Here is a 25,608-nt window from a genome sequence, read left to right as displayed (position 1 = left end):
AACATCCAAGGATAACTCCGGAAATGTAGTTATCAGACAGGAAATAAAAAAAAGAGAAAATTTGACTGGAAAATCAGCACAGTACGTTTTGCTAGCTTAAAAAAGAATTTCCAGAAAATAAATTTTCCGGAATTTTTGTTTTATGTTAGCAAATCATTGGTTATCTATCCATTTTTATAGTATAGAACATAGTAATATTACTTTTCTGTATTGTCGATTTTTGAATATTGCGCTTCAATTTTCCAGACAGTTTTTTCTACCAGTGATTTGATTATTTGCAGAAATTCTGTTACAATATTTGCTAAAAAATTTGTAGGGGATCTTGGAGCTGTCATTGTTGAAAAATTGTCCTCTATTTTTTTTTCATTTTAATTTTAAAAACTTAAATTTTAAGAAACTTTTTCACACACAGACCAATGCTACATGTTGGGATCCGATCTCTGGATTCTCTTTCTTCGACTGGCAGTGCTGTGCGTGGTTGAGGCAAATCATCTTACGCTTTCCGTAGTTTTCCCTTAGCTTTCTTCAGGTACCCATATGGAATTGGTTGACTTTGCCTGATTTTACCGAGTCATTCCACTAACCCCTGTCCCAACCCAAACAAAATAATTAGTAATTCCAGAACTCGAATCCCTGCACCAAAGAAAGAAGGATTGCAGATTTTGCGAAGGCTGAAAAAGGCTCTAGTAGGCACAATATTATTTGCAGAATATGTAGAGGACAATTCAATAGGTTTGTCAACACGCTATGGGTTATACACCTATATAAATGGTAAGTGTATGTGACTCCAACCAATCAGTAATTTCAGCTGTGAAAGCAATGGCATACCTCAGCTGAGAAAACAAGGGGTACCGGAACCTTGAAACCAAGCAAGTATTTCTCATTATACAATACAGTCAATATGTTAATTAAAACTGTAATGAATTTCATCTTGGTACGTTTGCATTGCTTAGTCTCACGGCCGGTGGATCGAGGTCAATCTTAAAAAAAAATGTTTTAGGGATGAGGGGTTAAGGGAACTTTGAGCATCGTGTTTAAGGTGGGGGTCAATTTTGTTTTTAGTTCTGACGAAATGAGCTTACGTTACAGTTTTGATCTGTTTTTGTTATGTCTGCCGTTCTGCTGCTAGTGAGAAGATAATTATCATAATCTGGAAAAAACAAAATATATATTTATATAGAGAAGAACGGAAAAGTTGGGAGCTCTGCTGCAAGCTAGAAGATAATTGATCGAAAAATAATGTATTTGTGTGTAGTAGAGTATAGAAGTGGAAACATTATCAAGTGCCAGACAGTTTTAACTCTACTAAAGGAGGACATATTCGCTTCTTTTATCGATACCGTGTCAAACGCGATCTTGAATAAGGACGTTGTTTTGGTGAATAAAGGCGCAAGGACGCTATTGAATAAAGATGAATTAGGTGATCTGTTTTGAATATTGATCCAGTGTCGAGGGAAGTCGGCCGTGAACCAACATAATGCGCATTGATTATTTCACAGGCTGGGTGTGCCCAGGATCATAGGTGTTATATTCGTGAGTAATAGTTTGGTGTAAAGAATGAGGTATTCAGGAGGGGTTATCCCCCTCATATACGGAAAAGTTTCTGTTCTTTTAAGTTTTAATGTCGCTCCTTACTTCCAGTTAAAAAAAATGTTTTTTTAATTGCTGAAAAGTAGGATCAATTTCCAGGGGAAAATATTAATATGTTGCTGATTTTGACTAGCCAAAAATATACAGTAGCTTATTTTTCTTTATCTTGATCCCGAGTAATTCCAAATTATAGTTTTTTGTGATATTCATTCATGTAATGAAAGTGCTTTTATGTTTTATTCAAAATTGGAAAAAAAATGTGCAAAATACTCTAGTTACAATTTTTGAATCTTGGCAAAACATAAAGTTAATCTGAGCAAGAAACTGATCAGAAATATCTAAATCAATATATCGAATATCGAAAGTAAAAATATCGGTGTGTCGTTTAATCTAGTTATCGCCCAACACTAGATGGTAGTATTAAAAGTATGCACATTCAAAATTTCCCACAACTTACTGTTAAAGGTCTAGCTTAATAATATAAGCTGTTCTTGAGATATTGCTTTGTCACTTTTTTGAAAGTTCAGATACTCATAGTTTTTTCTTTTTTATTTAGTTCATTATCCGTCTAAATATTCCTTATATTTGATTACTGAAGACATTGCTCTTTGGACTATTGGTTACAAAATGGATATCTCACAATTTCGGTCGAATGCGTTTGGGGAAAAGTGGATGTCAGGTAGAGGGGGGGGGGTTATTTTCCCTCCATCACGTTTGACTCCTAAGGGAACTAAAACTATACATTTCCAATCAAATGAGTCTCCTCTATGGTTCACAAGACTACCTCTTCCAAAAAAACCTTACATACTCCCAGGACATAGCTTACAACCCTTACCCCCAGACTCTGCCGGGCTTTGTCAACCCCAAAGGCCTTGTTATGTGATCTTCGGACTATTTTTGAACAAATGGCTATCTCAAAATTTCTATCGGATACATTTGGGAAAAATGACGTGGGGGGGGGGGGGTTACTGCCCTCCGATAATTTGAGTCTTAAAAAGGATCCTTAAACTTCCGCATTCCAATCCAACGAGTCTCTTCGAAGCTTACAAGACAACCCTTTCCATAAAAACCGCAAAACTTACAGCTTATAGGGTGGTTCTCAACCTCTTGATATTTGGATTGGAAGTGTTTAGGGAAATGATGGGCGTGGGGGACGGGGGCTGGTTGCCGTCAAATCATTTTTGACTATTAAAGAGGGCACTAGCCCTTTCAACTTCCTAGCGAATGAACCCTTTTCGAAGTTTCTACGAATAAACATCTTAAAATTTCTATCAGATGCATTTCGGGAAAGTACGACGTGTGTGTGTGGGGGGGTATCTGCCATTCGATCATTTTGACTCTTAAAAATAGAACTATAACTTCTGATTACCAATCCAATGAGCCCAAGTTTATAAGACCACCCTTTCTGTAGAAACCTTAGAGAGCCCCAGAGCGTAACTTACAACCCTTGCCCTTAGGGCTATAGGGTTGTTGTCATCCTCAAAGTCATAGTTTCTAGACCTTTCAACTACGCTGAACAAAATGGTTAACTCAAAATTTTGATAGGATCTGTGCGGAAAAATGATTGGTGGGTATTTACAGGGGGGGGGTCTGGCTGCTCTCCTATCTCTTTTGACTGTTAAAAGGGCACTAGAAATTCTGATAAACAATCCTATGAACCCCCTCCGAGGTTTATGCAACCACCCTTTTATAAGAACCTTATATACCCTCAGGGCATAACTTACAATCCTTGCCCTGTGTGCTGTGGGGGGGGGCGTGTCCTCCTCAAAGACATAATTTCCGGACCATCTATCTACGGTGAACAAAATGACTATCTCAATTTTGATTGGATGTCTTTGGGGAAATGATTGGCGTTGGGGAGGTTGGTTGTTCTCTAACTACTTTTGACTATTAAAAAGGGCACTAGCCCTCTCAATTTCCAGTCGAATGAGCTCTTTTGAAGTTTCTACGATACATCCTTCTATACGAAGTGTCTAACAAAGGGTCCAAGAAAAAAAAATAATAAAATAAATAAATATTACATTGTGTCCTCATCGCTCTTTGCTTTGGCAGTGCAAGCGCTGCCTATGATACAAGTGTTGTATCCAGAAAATATTTTTTATTACTAGGAAATATGCCATTGGGACGACCCCAAAAAGGATACCAAGTTAATGGCCTTGTAAGCTTCCTCCAGATGAATAAACGTAAAATTTTGAATAACAAAATTTAAATCTTACGAGGGGGCAAAATTGGTTGGCAATCACTGGTTTACAGTTAGAAAATTGTTTCTATCTTCGCAATGCTGTCATTTATTAATAAAATTTATTCATAATTATTTGCCCTGTCTTCAGAATAGCCTCGGAATAGAATCAAACAGAATGGTCAAACATGCATCAAAATTGTAATTAATTGTGCTAAGAGTCAAAAGCTAATGACAAAATATTTTATGGGCCCTTCCCAAAGTTTTGTAGGCTCTGATGATACAAATTGTTTGATATATTTTTATAATTTTATTATCGATTTTACTATTTATTTTTACGTTTTTTCGAACGCGAAAAAAGGCTAGATTGCGATTTTTTTTTTCTTTCTTCCTTTATTTGTTTTTCCTTTTTTTTTTATCCGCAGCTTTTCGAAGATGTTTGCATCCTCAGTAAATTTTCGTTGCTTTTGATGATAGTAACTAAATAATTTTTTTCTTTTTTAGGATTCTTTTGGCGACACCCCCTTACATGACGCCATCTGTCGAAAGAATGATGAATTAGTTGAGTTATTAGTAGCATGTCCTGGTATTGATCTCTTTATAAAAAATTCTCGTGGCTTTAATAGCCTCCATCACGCTTCTTTGAAGGGAAACCATTTGTAAGTACAGGAAGTTGTTGATTTCTTCCATAGACGTATGAATTTTTGGTGGCAAACACCATGAGTTTTCGTTACCTCCTAGCGGTTTTTTTTCCATGTCACTAGCCAAGGTGTCCTTGGTGTTCCAGGGTGTTCCAGAGGCTATATGTAGCCTATTGGGGAGGGTGCAAGGTAGCGACTATTATATTTGGAAAGAGTCTTCAGTGTGAAATTAAGTTGTATTAAGAGTGTTAAATTAAGAAAATGTTATCATAGCATTTTCTTCACCAAAGTAGTCGTCATGCAGTGTTACCAGAAAAAAAAACAATATATATGAATAGTAATACCAAGCTCAGGAATGGTAGCCCCAATTCCACCACCCCCCCCCCCCTATTCAGCGGCACTGGATTCGATTTTGTTCTCAACCATAAACCATATCATACACAGTTCAAGAACATGCTAAATTTATAGAATATTAATACCCACATAGTAAAAAAAGATGATACACTGACAAGAGCCTAATAAATTTGACTTACCAAAATAATCTGTTTCTTGCAAAAATAATACTTTTTTTTAAATAAAATGCAACCATTGTGTAATATATAACCTTTTATTGAGATTCAACCTTTTCTTTTTTTACTTGTTGTGTGGTCTTTCTACAATGGGCTCCATTCAAACAGAAATTAGGTGGTCGTACTAGAATAAAAAGACGTTATGCTGGCTTTAAGCCAAATCAAAGTTTATTCAAAAATATGCAAAATGGTATTTTCTTACTTTTCTATCTTTTTTATAATTCATCAAGAATCTTAATTGGTTTATATTACTTGACGCAATGTAGTTGTAACGTTTTGTCGTAACAGTGCGTAATTTTTTTGCTGCTATTTAGTTTATTTTAGTTCACTTTTAAGATATTAACAGTAATTTATTTGTTTCAAGCGCTGCTGATAAAATTATCTTAAAATCCCGTCAATTGGTTGATATGTTGAAAGACGACGGATTTGGGCCATTGCACTTGGCAACACTGAATAATCACCGTCCAGTTGCCGAACTTCTCCTAGTCCAGGGTTTAGCCGATCCTAACATTACGAATACCAAAGGGCATACTCCTCTTCATCTGGCAGTGTCTCAGGTGAGTTAATTGCCTCTATATTCGCAACTACTTGAAGTTGAAACTTGGAAAGATCTTTCCTCAGGGAGGGATGTGGGGGGGATTAAACTCGAAAAGACAATTTTTTTCATGTTTTACTTTTAATCATGTTTATCTTCAGTTTCAAGGACAAGGAAAAATGTGACTTATAGCTTGGCGACATCTTTTTATCATTTTGTGGGACGGCAAAAATAATGTCTTGAGCTTTTTGCTGGAATAGTTTGTTCAGTGACCTATGGATAGACAGTTTATTGACAGTTTGGATAGATAGCCTATTCCGGCAACCTCATTACAGTTCCAAGGATTGGCAGTGTTTTCCTCTTACCTCGTCCATTATTTATGGTTACATTCAATATTTATGGTATTATGAATTATTTATAATTAAGTACATGAATAAATGAGAGAGTCTATGATACTTGACGGCTAATTCTTTATTGTACGTACTTTCACTTTAAGACTTATAGTCTGTCTTTTTGCCATTGAGTTAGGATCATTTTGGGAAAAAGGTCTTCCTTTTTCCCAGGGGGAGGAGATTCCCCCTCCCCTCCTAGAGTGGCATCCATAAACATATACGCCACTAAAAGAGAAGTATCGACCTAAAAAGTAATACGGTTCGCGTAGTCTAGCCAGGTCGTGATTAATAAGTGTTAATATCGATTGAAATAATTTAATACTCTATACAGGAGAATATTTAATTTTAATAAAATAACAGTTTACAAAATATTTGAAAACTAGAATAAATAAGTAAATGGCGATTTTCTAATGACCAGGGTTGCCAGAAAGATGCAGCTTTATCGCTTATTGAAGAACCCCAGATAACAAACAATGTATTATGGGGAAAGTGACCCAATGGATGAATATAACAGTCGAAAACTTAAAAAAAAAAAATCAAAATCAATGCTCCTGTAAGGCTTTTTAAAAATATTAGAACTTGTTTATTATAAAGTTTGAGTTTCAATTAATTTTGTTTTCTATCTTTATAGTTGCATCCATCTATAGTTCAACTGTTGGTGTCCCATGGGGCCAATCTAAACGTACAAGATGAAGAAGGCAACACCCCGTTGCACTATGTTCTAAAGAAACACGCGACGACGACTGGTGCCATTTCAGAAGAAGAATCTCCTTTGATCTATCGGGTAACTATTAGCCGTCTAAAATCGAAATACATTCTAATCATTCTCTTTATAGTCAACGCAAGGGTGTATCCAGGATTCCTGTTTGGGTGGGTTACAAAGAAACACATCAAAAATTTGCTTATATGCATTTTTTTTTACGTTTTTGCGAGTCAAACAAACTTTTTGGTTGGGTTGAATCCCTGAAACCGTCACCACCCCCTGCATACGGCCTTGAGTCCAGGGTTGGGTGGACTGAACGATGTGTCGTGAATAATTTCTATGGACAACACGTAAAGTAAACGTACCTGTTATTAGTCTTCGTTTTTTTTACAAGTGAGTAACAAAAAAATAATAAGCAAACAAGCTTCACATTAAATGAATACAAATCCTAGGCAATGCTGCAAAGCTAGGCAATGTCTGACGCATAATTTGGTTTTGAACATATACGAGTGCCCGGAGAAAGGTGGACTGGGCATTTTCTCCCGGCACTCCCTACTTTAGAAAATCCAAAATAAATAAATATAACAAATTTTTAATATCTAAAAAAAGAATTATTTAACAAACGTTTTTTTGAATCCTGTTTAAAAAATCTTCAACATAAATTATTATCAATCTTTTTACCATCACTATGTTATAAGCATGCGTTTCTTCCACTTGCCTGCTATTTTTTTTATGAGCATCAAGTAAAATTTTCAGTAGCTTGGATGCCGGTAAGGGGTCTATTAATGTCGTCTAAATCAGAATTAATAAAAATTCGATGCTGCTATTGTGTCAATAGACATTGTAAATTTTCAAAATATCCAACATGTACACTTTACAATGGTATTTATTTTCTGGGTTTTGATAAACTTGAAATCAAATTGTATTTATTTCTAGTTCAGCTGGTAATGCTATCAGGTGGTAAATTGCCGTATATACCAGTATTTATTTCTCAATTTTAAGGTTGTGCTTATTAACTATTTTTTATATATAATTTGTTTTTGTTCTTTTTTTTGCTAGATTAACCTTAAAAGGCTCTTGATTGACTCTTTATGCTGCAACAAGAATATTCCAGAAAAGTTTGGATTGAAGCTAAAAAAAAAAATGGAGTTGTTATTAGTGAAATTAAACACATGAAAATGTAGAAAAACATCTATAATGTTTTAAATAAACTTTAATATTTAAACTAAAATTAAAATAAATTTAAAAACTAAAATTGAAATAATACTTGAATAAAATTTTAAATATTCTAATCTCACCTGTTTTTCTATATTTTCACCTGTTTAATTTTTTAATTGGAAAGACACCAGTATTTGTTTTCCAATTTTAGGGTTGTGTGTATCAAACGTTTTATATATATATATATATATATATATATATATATATATATATATATATATATATATATATGTATATATATATATATATATATATATATATATATATATATATATATATATATATATATATATATATATATATATATATATATATATATATATATATATATATATATATATATATATTAATTCTTGTGCAGCTAGATTAACCTTAAAAGTCTCTCGATCGACTCTTAACTTTATACTGCAACAAGAATACTCCCGAAAAATTTGGACTGAAGCTAAAAAAAATAGAGTTGTTTATTATCGAAATTAAACAAGTGAAAATGTAGAAAAACTTCTATAATGTTTTAAATAAATTTTAATATTAAACTAAAATTAAAATAAATTTAATAAATTTACAAGTAAAATTGAAATAAAATTTTAGATATTTTAGTCTCACCTGTTTTTCTATATTTTCATCTGTTTAATTTTTGTGACACTTGGTATTAACCAAGTGACATATAGCAATCGCAAATTCTGTCGGTCTGTCTATCTGTCGGTCCTGGTTTTGCTACTTTAGGCACTTCCAGGTAAGCTAGGACGATGAAATTTGGCAGGCGTATCAAGGACCGGACCAGATTAAATTAGAAATAGTCGTTTTCCCGATTTGACCATCTGGGGGGGGAGTGGGGGGCCGGTTAATTCTGAAAAATAGAAAAAATGAAGTATTTTTAACTTACGAACGGGTGATGGGATCTTAATGAAATTTGATGTTTGGAAGGATATTGTGTCTCAGAGCTCTTATTTTGAATCCCGACCGGATCTGATGACATTGGGGGGAGTTGGGGGGGGGGACCTAAAATCTTGGAAAACACTTAGAGTGGAGGGATCGGGATGAAACTTGATGGGAAAAATAAGCACAAGTCCCAGATACATGATTGACATAATCGGAACGGATCCGCTCTCTTTGGGGTAGTTTTCAATTTTGAAAATTGAGGTATTTGTAACTTACGAAAGGGTGACCAGATCTTAATGAAATTTGATATTTAGAAGGATCTTGTGCTGTAAAGTTCTAATTTTAAATTCCGACGAGATCCTGTGACATTGGGGGGAGTTGGAGGGGGAAACCAGAATTCTTGGAAAACGTGAAAATTGGGATATTTTTATCTTACGAATAGATGATCGGATCTTAATGAAATTTGATTTTTAGAAGGAATTCATGTCTCAGAGCTCCTATTGCAAATCCCTACCAGATCTTTTGACATTGGGGGGAGTTGGAGGGGAAAATCTTGGAAAAACACTTGGAGTGGAGGAATCGGGATGAAGCTTGGTAGATAGAATAAACAAATGTCATGATACGTGATTGACAGAATCGTACTGGATTCGCTCTCTTTGGAGGAGTTGGGGGGAGGGGTTCAGTAATTTGGCGAGTTTGGTGCTTCTGGACGTGCTAGGACGATGAAAATTGGTAGGCGTGTCAGGAAGCTGCACAATTTGACTTGATAAAGTCGTTTTCCCAGATTCGACCATCTGGGGGGCTAAAGGGAGAGGAAAAATTAGAAAAAAATAGGTATTTATAACTTACGAGTGGGTGATCGGATCTTAATGAATTTGGATATTTAGAAGGACATCGTGACTCAGAGCTCTTATTTTAAATCCTGACGGCATTACGCCTCTTATTTTCCTTTTTTAAATCAATCTATTGATTCATAGAATTTTGTTAGAGCTCATACCATATGATCTCTCGGCTCTTAGCTCTTCTCGCCTCGTCACAAGTGCCATATGAGCTCTTAGCTCTTGTTTTAATTGGAAAGACAGTGTGGTCTAAGAAATTATTGTTTATTATCAAAGGCTGAATAATTGTAGATGCCAATTTGACCAAAGTCTAAAATGCAGTTACGAATATTCTCCATAGTACACGATCAACCATGATGTGTTTATTAAAACTTGTAGTAAAAATGTGTTAAATATAAACCATTTTCTGAGGATTTTGTTTAAGATGACCTGAATGTTTCATATTCCCAGTTGATTTTTTTTTCCAATGGAAAAATAAAGGAAAACAAAGACTATATTTCAGAAGAGACCAAGGTAAATTTCAAATTTTGTTATCCCTTATTTTTAAATTGTTAGATTTTTTTAAATTGCCGTGAATCATAATTTCTTAGCGAATTAACAGAAAACTGCGAGAAATTACGATATTATTCTATCAAATCTCTGTTTATTCAGAAAACTGAATAAATAGGAAACTGCAAATACTAGTGTCCGAAGGGCCGTAAAAGGGTGGGAGTGACCGGGGTGTGTTGAGCCGCGACGGAGGCTTCTTTGGAATTTTTATTTGTATTGGAGTTGGTTGGGGAGGGGGCGTAATTAATATTGCTCTAGGCGCCACTAACCCTTGGAACGGCCCTAAGTCTTAGTAGTATTTAAAGTACCATTGACGGTGGAAATCAGATCTGATTGTTTGAATTGTTCTGTGGAAACTCAGACGATCATATACGTCTGAAAAAATTAGGAAAAAACGGAAGTTCAACATTTATTGAAAAAAAAAATATTCCACTTGCGGATATGCATTTTTTGGTGGTAAAAACAACTGGCAACAAACGGCTAAAGAACGTAGTAGCACTCCTTTACAGGTGTAGTTGTCTTTGGGAAACAACTAATTGTCGATTTCTGAATTTATACGGACTAAAAGCGTAGTCCAATTGATGAATTAGCGTGGCAATACCGTGGCAATACACCGTTTTAGCATGGCAATACTGATAAAGATTATGGTACTAGGCTAAAAACTTTATGATTTACAAACAATCAAAAGAAAGGTCCCAGAAAATCCTGGTTTTTAGGTATGCATGGACCTAATATCGGTCTGTTGGGGGGGGGGCAAAAATGATCTGAGTTATTTTTATATATTCATAGTAAACCAGCAAAATTATTTGATAACTAGTACAGAAGCACGTTGACTCTACTCTTATGGGATTAATTAAAAAAAAAAAAAAAAAAAAAAAAAAAAAAAAAAAAAAAAAAAAAAAAAAAAAAAAAAAAAAAAAAAACGAGAATGGAGTTTTATTAGGCCAATGGAAATACCGGAAAAAAATCAAGCGGACAAGAGAAACAAAACAGACATTTCGGACAAAACAAAAAGGACATGCAAAACAAAAGGGACAATTCTTGATGACAACCGTTTCCCTTTTTTCAGCGCTATAAGAGAAACTTTCAAAGAAACGTGTTTACACTTTCTGAGGAAAAATGCGCGCAAAACGAACAAGATAAAAGACTAAACAAAGAACAGGGAAATAAAAAAGAGACAGAAATCCAAATTGGAAAAACTAGAAAAAAACAACACTGACAAAAAAGCCAACAACAGATAAAATCACAATAAACAGAATTAAAAGCATTAAAAGTAAAAAAACAGCTCAAAAGCCACCCACTCGCGCTGTTCTTTTATTGTAAATTTTTTGTTAGTTTAGAATTTGTCATAGGCCAATGTAGTTTACAAAACTATCTCACTTAAATAGTCTCAGAATAGTCCATTCTCTTAGTAACTAAATCTTTTGCCATATTAAAAAAATGATCCTAAAGTTAATTTATTTCCTAATGCTAATTTCATTGTTTTAATTCTGTAATTAGAAGAATTTTTGTAGCTTACGTGCTGTTAGGGATTATCAGGCTTCAACTGTTTAATTAAGCAAAATTTCCACCAGTCTTTTGCTGCGTCATCAGCCTTGTTTTGTTTTCTAGTTATATGTAACAGTCAATCTTGCCTAAGAATATCTTTTAATTATATCCTTCATTTGTGTGCGAAGAATAGAATATAAGGCAAAGAAATGTGATTTTTTCCGTTTTCGTTCGGAATCATAATTTAGTTTTTTCTTTGTTTCACAATTTTTTCATTTATTTCGAAACTGTCACCAACTAAAACATGTTTGACTGATAGAGGACGTCCTGGAGAGAAACTAAAAGCGTACGCTGGAGTAGCTTTGTAGTGGTTTGGGGTGACTAATACCATTCTTAGTGAAAAATACTTCCATCCGTAGCTATGGACTAATAAAAAGAAACATGGGTACAGCATAATCGACATGTGATAAGGTGGAGGGAGGATTATAGGCCAATGTTCCATTCAGGTTAGCGATTAATCTGATACATTAGCTTTATTCCAGAAATTCAATTAACCAATTGACCCAAATATATATATATATATATATATATATATATATATATATATATATATATATATATATATATATATATAACTTTAATGATAGTTAATATTTTGATTATAAAATTAAAAATACTTCTCTTTATATTTCAGATATGGTGCGACTTAGCTGAGCAAGGTCGATTAGATGCTATTGGACTCGCAATTGCTTGCTATCTAATTGAGAAAGGAGCCGATTCATCAAGACCAAACAAAGCGAAGAAGTTGCCTCTGGATTTTGTTCTTGAAAATGAAGTCAAAATCATTCTTGGATTATTCATGCCGAAAAAGTATGTACTCAAAGCTTGTCAAGTAAATTTCGAATGAAACCACTAAAAAAAATGCCTTTTTGGATTACTGTAAACTTTTTTTTCATTTTTTTTAAGTTTTCATTTGGTTGTCGAGAGGATTCAGGAAAAAATAGGGGGGGGGGCAATTTGTCGATTAAATGTTTCATGAAGATATTCCAACAAACGTATTTTCAAAAACTAGGTGAGATACAGGCCCCTTGCCACCGCCCCAACGTCACTGCTATTTTGCAAGAAAATTTAATTTTTTTGAGGACTTCCTCTTGCTGTAGGGTCAATTTACGAAATATTTTGGTGAGGGGATTTTTCGATACAATATTTCCTTTTTCAGAGAAAATATCCAAACACAAGTTTTTTTTTCAAAACAGGATGTGGCAAGGTGATTTTTCAAGGTAGGATGTTGTACAAAGGACGCTGGTTCTGCTCCCCAATCTACGCGATTGCTATTTTGCAAGAAAATGTACTATGCATAATTTCGGTATTATGTCTAAAGGTCTCGTATGATATTTTCACCGATCTGAGATAATTGTCAGGAAATATTTTCCGGGTTATTCTGACAGGGAGGATCAGAAGCGCAATGAGGATATCATATGAATCAAAACGTGATTTTACATGTATTGCCCTGTTGATGCTCCCTATGAGAACAGCTTACAAACGGTTTTGGCAATTATCTCAAAAGTGTGGAAATGCCTGGTTCATACCATTAGGAGCTATGGTGACTACTGTTACGCCTAAAATGATTCATTCGTAAATTATAATCCCCCATAATGATCTATAATGTCTGTATGCATATAATGTCTGTAAGCGTATAATGTCTGTTTGTATATAATGTCTATATGTATATAATTTTTAGACTGATCCATAATGATTGACGCCTATACTGACAATAATGATTTATACAAAAACTAATAAAATGCAATATCATGCAATCACATATAGCAGATTAACCATGCTTGTAGCTTAAACGTTTGCGTGCTTCTGTATGGGTAGCTTTAACTTAGGGAATTAACTTAAAAGTACATAAAATAGCTTTGTCCTGTGTTGCGTACTTTTATGGGATTAATTAAAAAAAAACTTTAGATCAGAAGAAACAGAAACCTACAAAAATCAAAACACCCAAAAATTATTATTAAAGAAAAATGAAACCCAAATCGAGCAGAAATTAAATAAATAGTCATTGAAAAAAACTGGTACTACTATAAATGAATAAATAAATCTTAAAATGAATAAAGCTTAAGCTGTATATGCAATTCTAGCTTGAAACGAACACAAATCTCTACAAAGAAGAGTTTTGGTTTTGCCTCCTTTCATTGTGAAAGGTTTGATATACAATGTTATTAATTGTCATCAGTTTAAAATTTAATTTTATTGTAATTTTTGTGTTTATTTTCAATGTTGTAATAAGTACAAAACAAAATACTTGTTATATAATTCGTTTTCAGTAAAGTCTCAATGACGCAGTAGGCTTCAGACTTTTACAGTTAGGGAAGGGGGCATTATCCACACTCTTGTTTGTAGTGAAGCTATATTCGTCTTGAACAGTCAGGGAAAGAACTAATAGAATTAAACTAAATATTTGAGACATGATGATATTAATTGCTGAAAGCTCATCAGTCCAAAATTAAATTTTACTGTTATTTTTTATGATTATTTTCAATGTTGTAATAAGTACCAAAGAAAATTTTTTTAATGTAATTCGTTTTCAGTAAAGCACCAATGACACAGTAGGTTTTAGACTTTTACAATCACATAAGGAGCAAAACCCAAACTCTTTTTTGTAGAATTTTTTTCGTTTCAAGCTGGATTTGAATATTCAATTTAAATTTCATTCGTTAAGATTCATTTACACATTTATATTAGTACCTATTGTATATTTTGCTACGATTGTTTATTTAATTTCTGTTCGTTTTGGGTTTCATTTATACTTTAATAGTAAATTTTTTTTTTGGTTGTTTTAAGTTTGATTTGCATATTCAGCTTAAACTTTACTAGTTCTAAGATTTAACTATTCATTTATATTAGGACCTCTTGTATGTTTTTTTTTTTGTTGCTGTGATTGTTTATTTAATTTCTGATCGTTTTGGTTTTCATTTATTCTTTAATAGTAATTCCTGGTTGTTTTGAGTTTGAGCTATTGTAGGTTTCTATTTCTTCTGATCTTAAGTTTAATATGACCTTTGCTTTTCTTTAGGAAGCTTGTTTTTTGAACTAAAAAAAAAATTAATTTCTGTTCGTTTTTTATTGCCAAAGTTTCAAGTTTTTCAAAATTTCCTATTTCAAACATTTTTATGGTACTTGGTATTAACCAAGTGACATACAGCGATCGCAAATTCTGTCGGTCTGTCTGTCTGTCGATCTGTCGGTCTGTCTGTCCGGGTTTTGCTACTTTAGGCACTTCCATGTAAGCTAGGACGATGAAATTTGTCAGGCTTATCTGGGACCGGACCAGATTAAATTAGAAATAGTCGTTTTCATGATTTGACCATCTGGGAGGGGGGAGTGGGGGGTCGGTTAATTCGGAAAAAATAGAAAAAATGAAGTATTTTTAACTTACGAACGGGTGATGGGATCTTAATGAAATTTGATGTTTGGAAGGATATCGTGTCTCAGAGCTCTTATTTTAAATCCCGACCGGATCCAGTGACATTGAGAGGAGTTGGGAGGGGCATAAAATCTTGGAAAACGCTTAGAGTAGAGGGATCAGGATGAAACTTGGTGGTAAAAATAATCGTAAGTCCTAGATACGAGATTGAAATAACCGGAACGGATCCGCTCTCTTTGGGGGAGTTGGGGGAGGATGGTTAATTCTGAAAAAAATGAGGTATTTTTAACTTACGAAGGAGTGATCGGATCATAATGAAATTTGAGGTTTAGAAGGATATTGTGTCTCAGAGCTCTTATTTTAAATCTCGACCGGATCCGGTGAAGGGGGAATTGGGAGGGGCGGAACGTAAAATCTTGGAAAACGCTTAGAGTAGAGGAATCGGGATGAAATTTGAAAAAATGAGGTATTTTTGACTTACGAAAGAGTGATCGTACCTTAATGAAATTTCATATTTGGAAGGACCTTGAAACTTAGATCTCTTATTTTAAATCCCGACCGGATCCAGTGTTATTAGGGGGAGGGGACCGGAAATCTTTGAAAACAATTAAAGCGGAGAGATCAGGATGAAACATGGTGGAAAGAATAAGCACAAGTCCAAGATAGGTGATTGAAATTACCGGACCGGATCCGATCTCTTTGGTGGACAAGGGGGGGGGAGTAATTAGAGAAAATTAGAAAAAAATGAGGTATTTGTAACTTACGAACGGGTGATCAGATCTTAATGAAATTTGATATCTAGAAGGATTTTGTGCTTTAGAACTCGCATTTTAAATTTCGATCCGGTGACATTGAAGGGAGTTGGAGGGGGATACCGGAATTTTTGGAAAACGTCAAAATCGAGGTATCTTACGAATGGGTGATTGCATCTTAATGAAACTTGATATATAGAAGAATCTTATGTCTCAGATGCTCCATTTTCAACTTGAATCGGACCCGGGGACATAGAGGGTTGGAGGGGGAAAACAGAAATCTTGGAAACCGGAAATCTTGGAAAACTCTTAGAGTGGAGAGATCGGGATGAAACTTGATGGGAAGAATAAGCACAAGTTATAGATACGAGATTGACATAATTGGTACGGATCCGTTCTCTTTGAGGGAGCTGGGGGTTGTTAATTTGGAAAAATAAGAAAAATTGAGGTATTTTTGACTTAAGAATGGGTGACCAGATCTTAATGAAATTTGATATTTAGAAGGCACTCGTGTTTCAGAGCTCTTATTTCGAATTCCGACCAGATATTTTGACACTTGGGGGAGTTGGAGGGGGAAACCGGAAATCTTGGAAAACGCTTATAAATGTCGTAGATACGGGATTGACGTAACCGGACTGGATCCGCTCTCTTTGGTGGAGTTAGATGGTGGGGTTCAGTGCTTTAGCGAGTTTGGTGCTTCTGGACGTGCTAGGACAATGAAAAGTGGTAAGAATGTCAGGGAGCTGCACAAATTGACTTGATAAAGTCGTTTTCCCCGATTCAACCATCTGGAGGGCTGAAGGGAGAGGCAAAATTAGAAAAATTGAGGTATTTTTAACTTACGAGTGGGTGATCGGATCTTAATGAGTTTTTGATATTTAGAAGGCCCTCGTGACTCAGAGCTCTTATTTTAACTCCCGACCGGCATTAAGCCTCTGATTTTCCTTTTAAAGCAATCTATTGATTCTTAGAATTTTGCTAGAGCTCATACCATATGAGCCCTTGGCTCTTCCGACCTCGTCACAAGTGCCATATGAGCTCTTAGCTCTTGTTTCTGTTACAAAATAAATTGTCATTTTTGGTAAGAACTAATAAGTTAAATTGAAAATTGGATATATAATGATAGTAATTGCTGAAAGCTCACCAGCTCAAGATTTTGTTTCATCCAGGCCGGATTTAAAGCTTTGATGCCTCTAGGCCCAAGTGTTTTGCCGCTTCGTTTTTGCAAGATTTTCGGGGAAATCCTTACAACTTTAGGAATAGTGAAAGCCGCAGGGCCTATTGGTAAATCCCGGTCTGGTTTCACTGCAATTTTCATTTTGTAGGCCTTATACTTTTACCGTTAGAGAAACGGGCAGTAACCATACTCTTGTTTGTAGTGAAGACACCATTCAGTAGAAGTACATAACCCCTACTCTCTGAAAACGACCACGATCTAAGAACCAATCCTTTATCCAATTCTCACTTGTGTTTGAATTTCTGTTCTCCCAATTACTATAATAAAAAAAAAACAACTAATTTTGTAGAACTTTGTAGCCACTAAGTAAGGGAATGTATTTTCCCTTACTAAAAGTAAAAAGAAAAAGTAAGAGAATTGGTTATTTAAGTAAGAGAATGATGCTTTTACCGTTAGGGAAATGGGCAGTAGCCATACTCATGTTTTTAGTGAATTCATTAGAAGTACATGACCCCTACTGCCTGAAGACAACCGCGGTCTAACAACCAATCCTTAATCCAATTCTCACTTGCCTTTGAATTCTGTTCTGCCAAATATTATAATAAAAAAAGGTAAACTAATTTTGCAGAACTTCGTAGCCATTTAAGTAAGAGAATGATACTTTTACCGTTAGGGAAATGGGCAGTAGCCATACTCATGTTTGTAGTGAATTCAATACAAGTACATGACCCCTACTGCCTGAAGACAACCGCGGTCTAACAACCAATCCTTAATCCAATTCTCACTTGCCTTTGAATTCTGTTCTGCCAATTATTATAATAAAAAAAGGTAAACTAATTTTGAAGAACTTTGTAGCCATTTAAGTAAGAGAATGATGCTTTTACCGTTAGGGAAATGGGCAGTAGCCATACTCATGTTTGTAGTGAATTCATTAGAAGTACATGATCCCTACTGCCTGAAAACAACCGCGGTCTAACAACCAATCCTTAATCCAATTCTCACTTGCCTTTGAATTCTGTTCTGCCAATTATTATAATAAAAAAAGGTAAATTAATTTTGCAGAACTTTGTAGCCATTTAAGTAAGAGAATGATACTTTTACCGTTTGGGAAACGGGCAGTAGCCATACTCTTGTTTGTAGTGAAGACATCATTCATTAGAAGTACATAACCCCAATTTTTTTTTGAAAGAAGTGGGAAAAAAACTTTCGGAAAGTTTTTTTTTCAATTAATTTTTGTTCACTATTTGATTGGAAAAAGTTTCAAGTTTAAAAAAAAAACTCCTCATTTCAAAATAAGATTTTTTTTAGCATCGGAGTATCAAAAATAGTATCAAACGAACAATATCAGAGTGCCAAAGTATAAAAGTAAAGAAAGAATCAAAGTTAGCCAGGCATTAAAGTAAACAAAGTATCAAAGCAACAATAAGCCTCTTGCGTAGCTTATAGCCTTTGCACCATAAATCGAACTTACCACGTAAATCGCTAAATCCAAGTATCAAAGTAAAAAAAACAACAAAAAACATCTAAGTTACAACAATTAATTTCTGTGACTCAGAGCCATTTTCTTGGGGCTGGGGGGGGTGGTGGTCAACCCTGGAAGCATAGTTATTTGGTCTTGAACTGTTTTGAACAAATGGGAATCTCCAAATTTTGACCGGATGCCCTTTTAGAAGGTGGGGCATGGGCTAGTTGGCGATCGAATGAGTCCCCTCCAAAGTTATTACGATAGGTGCCCCCCCTCCATAGGTGCTATTGAGGATTTTTCAACCCCTAATTTATAGCAATTTGAATTTCGGACTATTTTGAACCAAATGGCTATATCAAAATTTTTATCGGATGTACTTAGGGAAAAAGGTGTGAGGGGGGGGGTAGATACCCTCCGATCACTTTTGATGGCTATTATAAAGGTAACTAGAACTTTCAATTTTCAATCAAACGAGCCATCTCTGAAGTTTAGACGACAACCTTTTACATAAAACCTTACAGGCCTTTGCCCTCGGGGCATGGCTTATAACACTTGCCCCCGGGCTCTGGGGGGATGTGTGGGCCCCGGAGCTTTTGTTATTTGATCTTTAAACTATTTTGAACAAAATGTCTATCTCCAAATTTTTATTGGATGCATTTGGGGGAAAAGGGCCTTGGGGGGGGGGACTAGTTTCCCTCTGATCACTTTCGACACTTGAGAAGGACACTAGAAATCCTGAGGTACCATTAAAGAAACCCCCTCCGAAGTTTTTACCCCTTCCATAAAAACTTTGTGTGTCCCCAGGGCACATTTTACAGCACTTGCTCTCGGATTTTGGGAGGGGGGATTGTTTTATACTTGGAGTTTTGTTATTTTATCTTTGTTCAATGTTTTGAACAAAATAGCTATATAAGAAAAATTCGATTGGACACATTTGGGGAAAAGAAGATTGGCAGGGAGGGGGGCTAGTCGCCTTCGGGTCACTTTTGACTCTTAAAAGGTGAATTAGAACTTTCAATTCCTAATCATTTGAGTCCCCTCCAAAGTTTATACGACCATATCTTCCATAAAAACCTTATGTGCCCCTGTGACATATGTTACAACCCTTCCCCTGGCTCTGGGGAAGGGGTCATGATGACAACGAAGTTTTTGTTATCTTATTGTTGGAGCAATTCAAACAAACTGGCTAGCTCAAAATTTTCATTTGATGTATTTAGGTAAAAGAGGGTTTTGTGTCGGGGGGGGGAGATGCCCTCCGTTAGCTGTTGACTCGTAAAAAGGTAACTATAACTTTCATTTTCTTATCAAATGAGCCAACTTCGAAGTTTATACAACCACCCTTACATAAAAACCTTTTATGTTTCCGGAGCATAGCTTAAAACACTTCCCCCCAGGCTTTGGGGAGTTGTGTCGACCCTGGAGTTTTTGTTATTTGATGTTTGAAATATTTAAAAAAAAATTGCTATCTTAAAATTTGCATCGGACGGATTTGGGGGAAAAGGGCTGGGGCTGGCTAGTTGTGGTCGGATCTCTTTTGACTCTTAAAAAGTGAACTAGAACTTTCAATTTCTAATCAAATGAACGACTTTCGTACTTTATACGACCACCTCTTACATAAATACCTTATACGCCTCTGGGATATAACTTCAGCCCTTGTCCGCGGGCTCTGGGGGTTGTGTCGACCTAGGAGTTTTTGTCATCTGATTTTTGGTCTATTTAAAAAAAATGGCTATCTCAAAATTTTTATCGGATGGGTTTGGGGAAAATGGCGTGGGGGGGGCTATTTTTCCTAGGATCTCTTTTGACTCTTAAAAAGTGAACTAGAACTGTAAATTTTCAATCAAATGAGTGCTTTCTGAAGTTTATACGAGCATTCCTATTCATAAGAACCATATATGCCCCCATAACATAACTTACAGCGCCTGCCCCCGGGCCATTAGGGGCTGTGTCGACACCTGAGTTTTAGTTGACCTGAAGGTTAGTTGCCCTCGGATCTCTTCTGGCTCTTAAAAAGTTAACTAGAACTTTCAATTTCCGATCAAACGAGCCCTCTCCGAAGTTTATACGAGCGTTCCTTCCTTAAAAACCGTATATAACTCCTGGCCCTGGGCCTGCCCCCGGGCCAAGAGGGGGTTGCGTTGACATCGGATTTTTTCTTATATGGCCTTTGAACTATTTTAAAAAATGGTTGTCACAAAATTTTTATCGGATGGGTTTGGGGAAAAAGAGCTCGGAGGAGCTAGTGGCCCTCGGATCTCTTTTGATTCTTAAAAAGTGCACTAGATTTTTTAGTTTCCAATCAAATGAGTCCTCTCTGCTGTTTATACGATTATCTCTTTCATAAGAACCATATATACCCCAGGGCATAACTTACAACGCCTGTTCCGGGCCCTGAGGGGTTGTGTCGACACCGGAGTTTTTGTTATCTGGCCTTTGAACTATTATCTATAAAATGGATATTTCAAAACTTTTATTGGATGCATTTGGGGAAAAGGGGGCGTGGGCTTAGGGGGGTTTAGTTGCCCTCCGATCTCTTTTGACTCTTAAAAAGTGAACTAGAAGCTTCGATTTCCAACCTCTGGAGTTTATACAAACATCCCTTTCGTAAGAACCATATATGCCCAAGGGCAGAACTTACAGCGCCTACCCCAGGCCCTGGGGGGTTGTGTTGATATCGTATTTTTTGTTATAAGATCTTTGAAATAGTTTAACAAAATGGCTGTGTCAAAATTTTTATCGGATGCATTTAGGATGAAGCGATGTGTGGGGGGGGGGGGCTAATTGCCCTCTGATCACTTTTATCTCTTAAAAAGTGAGCCTGAACTCTCGATTTCTAATCGAATGAGCCTCCTTTGGAGTTTTAAGACAACACCATCCATATGAAAAGCCTCTGGGAAAAAATAAATAAATAATAAAGCATGGGAGCTGTAGGGCCTTTATTATAGGCGACGCTATAGCGTTGCCTCTGACTATCACTATTGTGGAGGCTTCAATTTCATTAAAGCCTTCTTTCAATTATTTCAATCGGAAGCTTGTTGGTTCTCAAATTGAATCTTGCTGGCTCTATTATTGACAATCTCACTAAAATTTTTCAATACCTACTGAATTTATAGGACACCCTCATTACAGTATCTACAAAAGAGGGAAGTGCTAAATTACTGTCTATCCTCGTGGTCTAATGGTGAAGTGAAGAAAATTAATTTCTTTTTTTTCTATTTAATGAGCATTGTACAATAGGTGATAACTGCACATGTTTACAAACTGGGTAAAACTGCGAAATTTAACAAATCAGGTAAAAAAAAATTAATACCAACTAGTTTATTATCTCTTTTTTTACGGATGAAAGTATATAGACCATTAAGAAATATTGTAGATTTCGGTTTCAACGATATTAAATATAACTTATAACTATTGGCTAATGACTTCATAGTGTGTGGTTTCAGGTGCAACAGTTTATGGTATACGGTGTAAAACCTTAGAACAGTTTTTTCGCTAGTAGTGAATAACTGAAAACTGGAAATTTTCACCAGGAGTCTATAATTGAAACTAATGGTGCAGATCTGAACTCATCTCACACAAATACATGGCAAAAAGATTTACGGGTTTATACGGATAAAATTTACAGATTTACACCAAAAACTGCAGAATAATGAGAAAAGAGACTAAAGTCTGCACATGAACACAATTTTGTCACTTGATTTTATTTATTTGTTGTTCATTATTTATATATTTCTTATTTACATATATATGTATATATTTTTTTATTTCGTTTTAATGCTTTTGTATTTATTGGCATATATATATTCATCTATATTTATTAAAATCCATATATAATTGCCCATTGTTCATTCAGAAAAATCCTACAATCTCAGGTAAATCGAGAAAGGCCATGAAATTAGGAGATGACAAAAGGTTTATTTTTCTTGACATTTTACTTGCCCGATATATCAATAGGAAACGAAATTACAAGCGTGGCTACAAAGAAACCTGCTTACGAGTTTTTGTAAAAGCTGTCTTTTCTGTATTTTGTTTTATCTATTTGTCTTTTGCAGGCAGTCTCCCTTATTAGGGGCTAAAGAATGCAAGCCATCAACATCTTCAGCTCCTGATGCTGCTGCGAAGTTGATGTCTGGTTTAAACTTGGAAGAAGCGGTAGAAGAACCCTCAGAATGTGTAGTCTGTTGTGAAATTCGTGATCAAGTACAGTTTATTCCGTGTGGACATAAAATAGCTTGCATAGATTGTGCAATTAGGATGAAAAAATGTTTAACGTGTAAAGAGGTGATTCAGCATAAATTGCAAAAAGGTTAGTTTTTTTTACTCATCAATTCGCTTACGCCAAAGCCACGCGACAATGAGACAAAAGGGAGGCGTTTGCCAGATGAAACTTAAAAATACTATTAAAATTTAAAATCTTAAGACTTCCATACTAAAAATACCAGATTTAAATTTCTTTGTAACATGAATAACAAAGGAAAGAGATATAGGGAATGGGATTGCAAAAGGGGACTATTAAGAAAAATGAAAAGGTGAGTTCTTAAAGAGTGCAATGAATGATAAATAACCGATAATTTAAAAAATTTAGTTTATACCAAGCAGATTGTGGAAAGTCAGTACTAGTTTTAGTATCACAGTTTAATTTATCTGAAGTAATCGCTTCCCTACTCACAGGAATCTGTCTGCACCGACCTTAAAATAATGTTTCTAATATTTTAAATTCTGCGTTTAAGATTAACTACACATAGAATTTCATGGACCACTTTCACTCTACATTTTAAGGCATTTTGTTACAGCCATTTAATTTTTATCGACTTCAAATAAGGGTCTGTGTACCGGGTATCTTGTTTATATGTATGCGCTGCCAAGGTATTTGAACATATTCTGCCTCTTTCATACACATAATGATTTACTTCTTATAAATAGTCAGTATCGAAAATTATAATCTCTTTATTTTCGTCAATTCACAATTAACAAACAAGTCAGTTTGGTAAATATAGCCATTACTAGAAAGACAAATGAGCTGTACACTGTGGCTCAGTAGATTAATTAAATCACACCATCAACGACACAAAAATAAAGATAAAAAAACAAAACTCTGACCTTTACAAGGAACCTGCTCTCATACCGCATCCTGTTTAAGTTTTGCTATTTGTAGGTATCCGTCTGAGACGCATATACTAGAAAAGAATGTAGAACAATATTTTTGCTTTACTCCAGTTATAATATCCAACCTCCTTCGAGTGAATTTTAGTTTTTCATGGTTTAATATCTAACGTAAATTAGTCTAAAATAGGTATATGGTCCAAGCGTCGTACGTCGTCACGGAGTAGTAAAAGAAGAAATTATACCTGTCGAGCCAATTATATGATCAATATCACAAATACTTCCAGAGAGATTAACAGAGAACACTCTATGAGAATTGGGCATAACCTAATACAAAGAAAAACGGAAATGGATCCAATAGCTATTCAGTTCTCACCAAAGATTTATTAATATTTGCATGGGGATCAACTATGATTATATACTGTAATGAATTCGAAGTAACCTGATTCACAAGAGTTTTTGGTTGGATACACATCTTTGCCGATATGGTTAACTATTTAACAGAACTCTCCTCAGATTTTATGACGGTGGTCAGTTTTTAAAGATGGTGGCCCCGACGTACAACAAAGAAAAATCTATGGAACAAAACCCAGGAAGTGTGAGTTATATCCTCTTTAAAGAAACAAGTCAGTCCACTGGACGGATGACCACCCCCAGCTTTTGCAAGACTCAGAAATACGATATGGTGCTTGCTTCGCAGCAGAAAATCCAAAATTGAGGCTCTAGAGCTTAAGATTCCAACAGTACATCCATAATGAAATCCTTATCTATAATCCTTATCTATCTTTAATGTGAACAAAGTAGTTGGGATTAAAAGAATAGAATATAGAATATATTTTATTACTGCAATAACTGGAGCTAACATGAGCATGTCGTGACACAAAAAGACACAAAGGAAGGATAAAAAAAACAAATAAATAGCAACACAAAAAAGTTAAGGCAGCAAGTTCTGCTTTAAGTAAAAAAAGAATTAAATGAATCTTAAAAAAATTAATATAAAATTATTATAAGTCAAGGATCTACTTTCAAGGTTAAAATGGTAACCATTTATTCAGAATACATCAGCACATTAAATATATAAATGGTTGGTACATTCAAAAACACTCACAGGCAAATACCTGAAATAAATTGCATCAAACATTCAATATTGGTCAAGATAATATAATGCGCTGGTGACCTAAGAATGGACTTCATTCACTCTTCAATAACAGGGCAAGAAATGCTTTAAGGGAGGTGGTCATTACTACAATTTGCCAGTTGAAGGTCAGAGATACAATCAATCAATCATTTTATTAATACTAAAAGACTATTACAAACGTAAGAAAGTTATTTGGCCCAAGAAGCTTTGCTTGTTATGGGCCACAAAAGGTTGCCTTCGGGGAAAAGTGAGTTCCTCCATAGCAAGCGCAATTTGGGTTAAGACTAAGGCAAAATTCTGAAGATGGTTTGACAAATGGCATTGGACCCGCAATTGGGTAATTCCTTAAACTCATTAGAACGAGAAGTTTCGTAGCTATCATTTGTATGGCAGTTGAAGAAAGAAGATTGAGCAAAAGAATTTACAAATTCGAGTTTCATGGTCTTTATCGTAGATTGTCCTACTTGTTTTTGTATCCTTGGTACTATAGAACTCTCGAGCTTTTTAATTGGTATGTTAGTATAGAACTCAAAAAGGTTTTGATAGCTCAGTAAAGGTCCCTATATATCAATAGCTTGATGAATGCTACAGTACCATAGGTGTTTACAGGTCTAAGCTATTGAAAAGTTGTCAGAAGAGCCTCATGGACAGAGGGGGGTGGGGTCCCCTCTGATTTCAATGGACATAAAAAAATGTCCATTTAAATCACAAGTTTTTTCAGAGACAGTCCTCCCTATGTGAAGGGATCGAGAGGCAAAACAAGCAAAAAAAGAAAAACAATTTCTTTGTCAGAGTATTTCAACTACTACTACTAACAGCTCATTACAGCACCAAGACGTCTGAAACTGGTGCAGCTGTGCACACTCCTACTGTATCCCTTTTTTTGGGCCGGGAGGGGGGCTAAAAATATTAATGCTAGATAGCCGTGGAAGGCCGGTGACGTAGTTTCCAATGTTAACTG

The 25,608-nt window shown here is 35.3% G+C and overlaps 1 protein-coding gene across 3 annotated transcripts in view; it reads left to right on the top strand.

Annotated features, from left to right (window-relative positions):
• The window catches only part of LOC136026338 (E3 ubiquitin-protein ligase MIB2-like), a 124,082-nt gene that overhangs the window by 83,123 nt on the left and 15,351 nt on the right, over positions 1-25,608 (top strand). For all 3 annotated transcript variants that reach the window (XM_065702774.1, XM_065702772.1, XM_065702773.1), the window contains exons 12-16: positions 4,274-4,428; positions 5,344-5,536; positions 6,538-6,690; positions 12,277-12,452; positions 22,459-22,712. In XM_065702774.1, the coding sequence (XP_065558846.1) occupies positions 4,274-4,428; positions 5,344-5,536; positions 6,538-6,690; positions 12,277-12,452; positions 22,459-22,712 (931 nt within the window). The remainder of the gene's footprint in view (positions 1-4,273; positions 4,429-5,343; positions 5,537-6,537; positions 6,691-12,276; positions 12,453-22,458; positions 22,713-25,608) is intronic.

This window comes from Artemia franciscana, chromosome 4 (assembly GCF_032884065.1).
Source record: "Artemia franciscana chromosome 4, ASM3288406v1, whole genome shotgun sequence".
In the NCBI taxonomy this organism is placed as follows: Eukaryota; Metazoa; Arthropoda; class Branchiopoda; order Anostraca; family Artemiidae; genus Artemia; species Artemia franciscana.
Note: the sequence above shows the minus strand (reverse complement) of the source record. Positions and strands in the feature narration are given on the sequence as shown.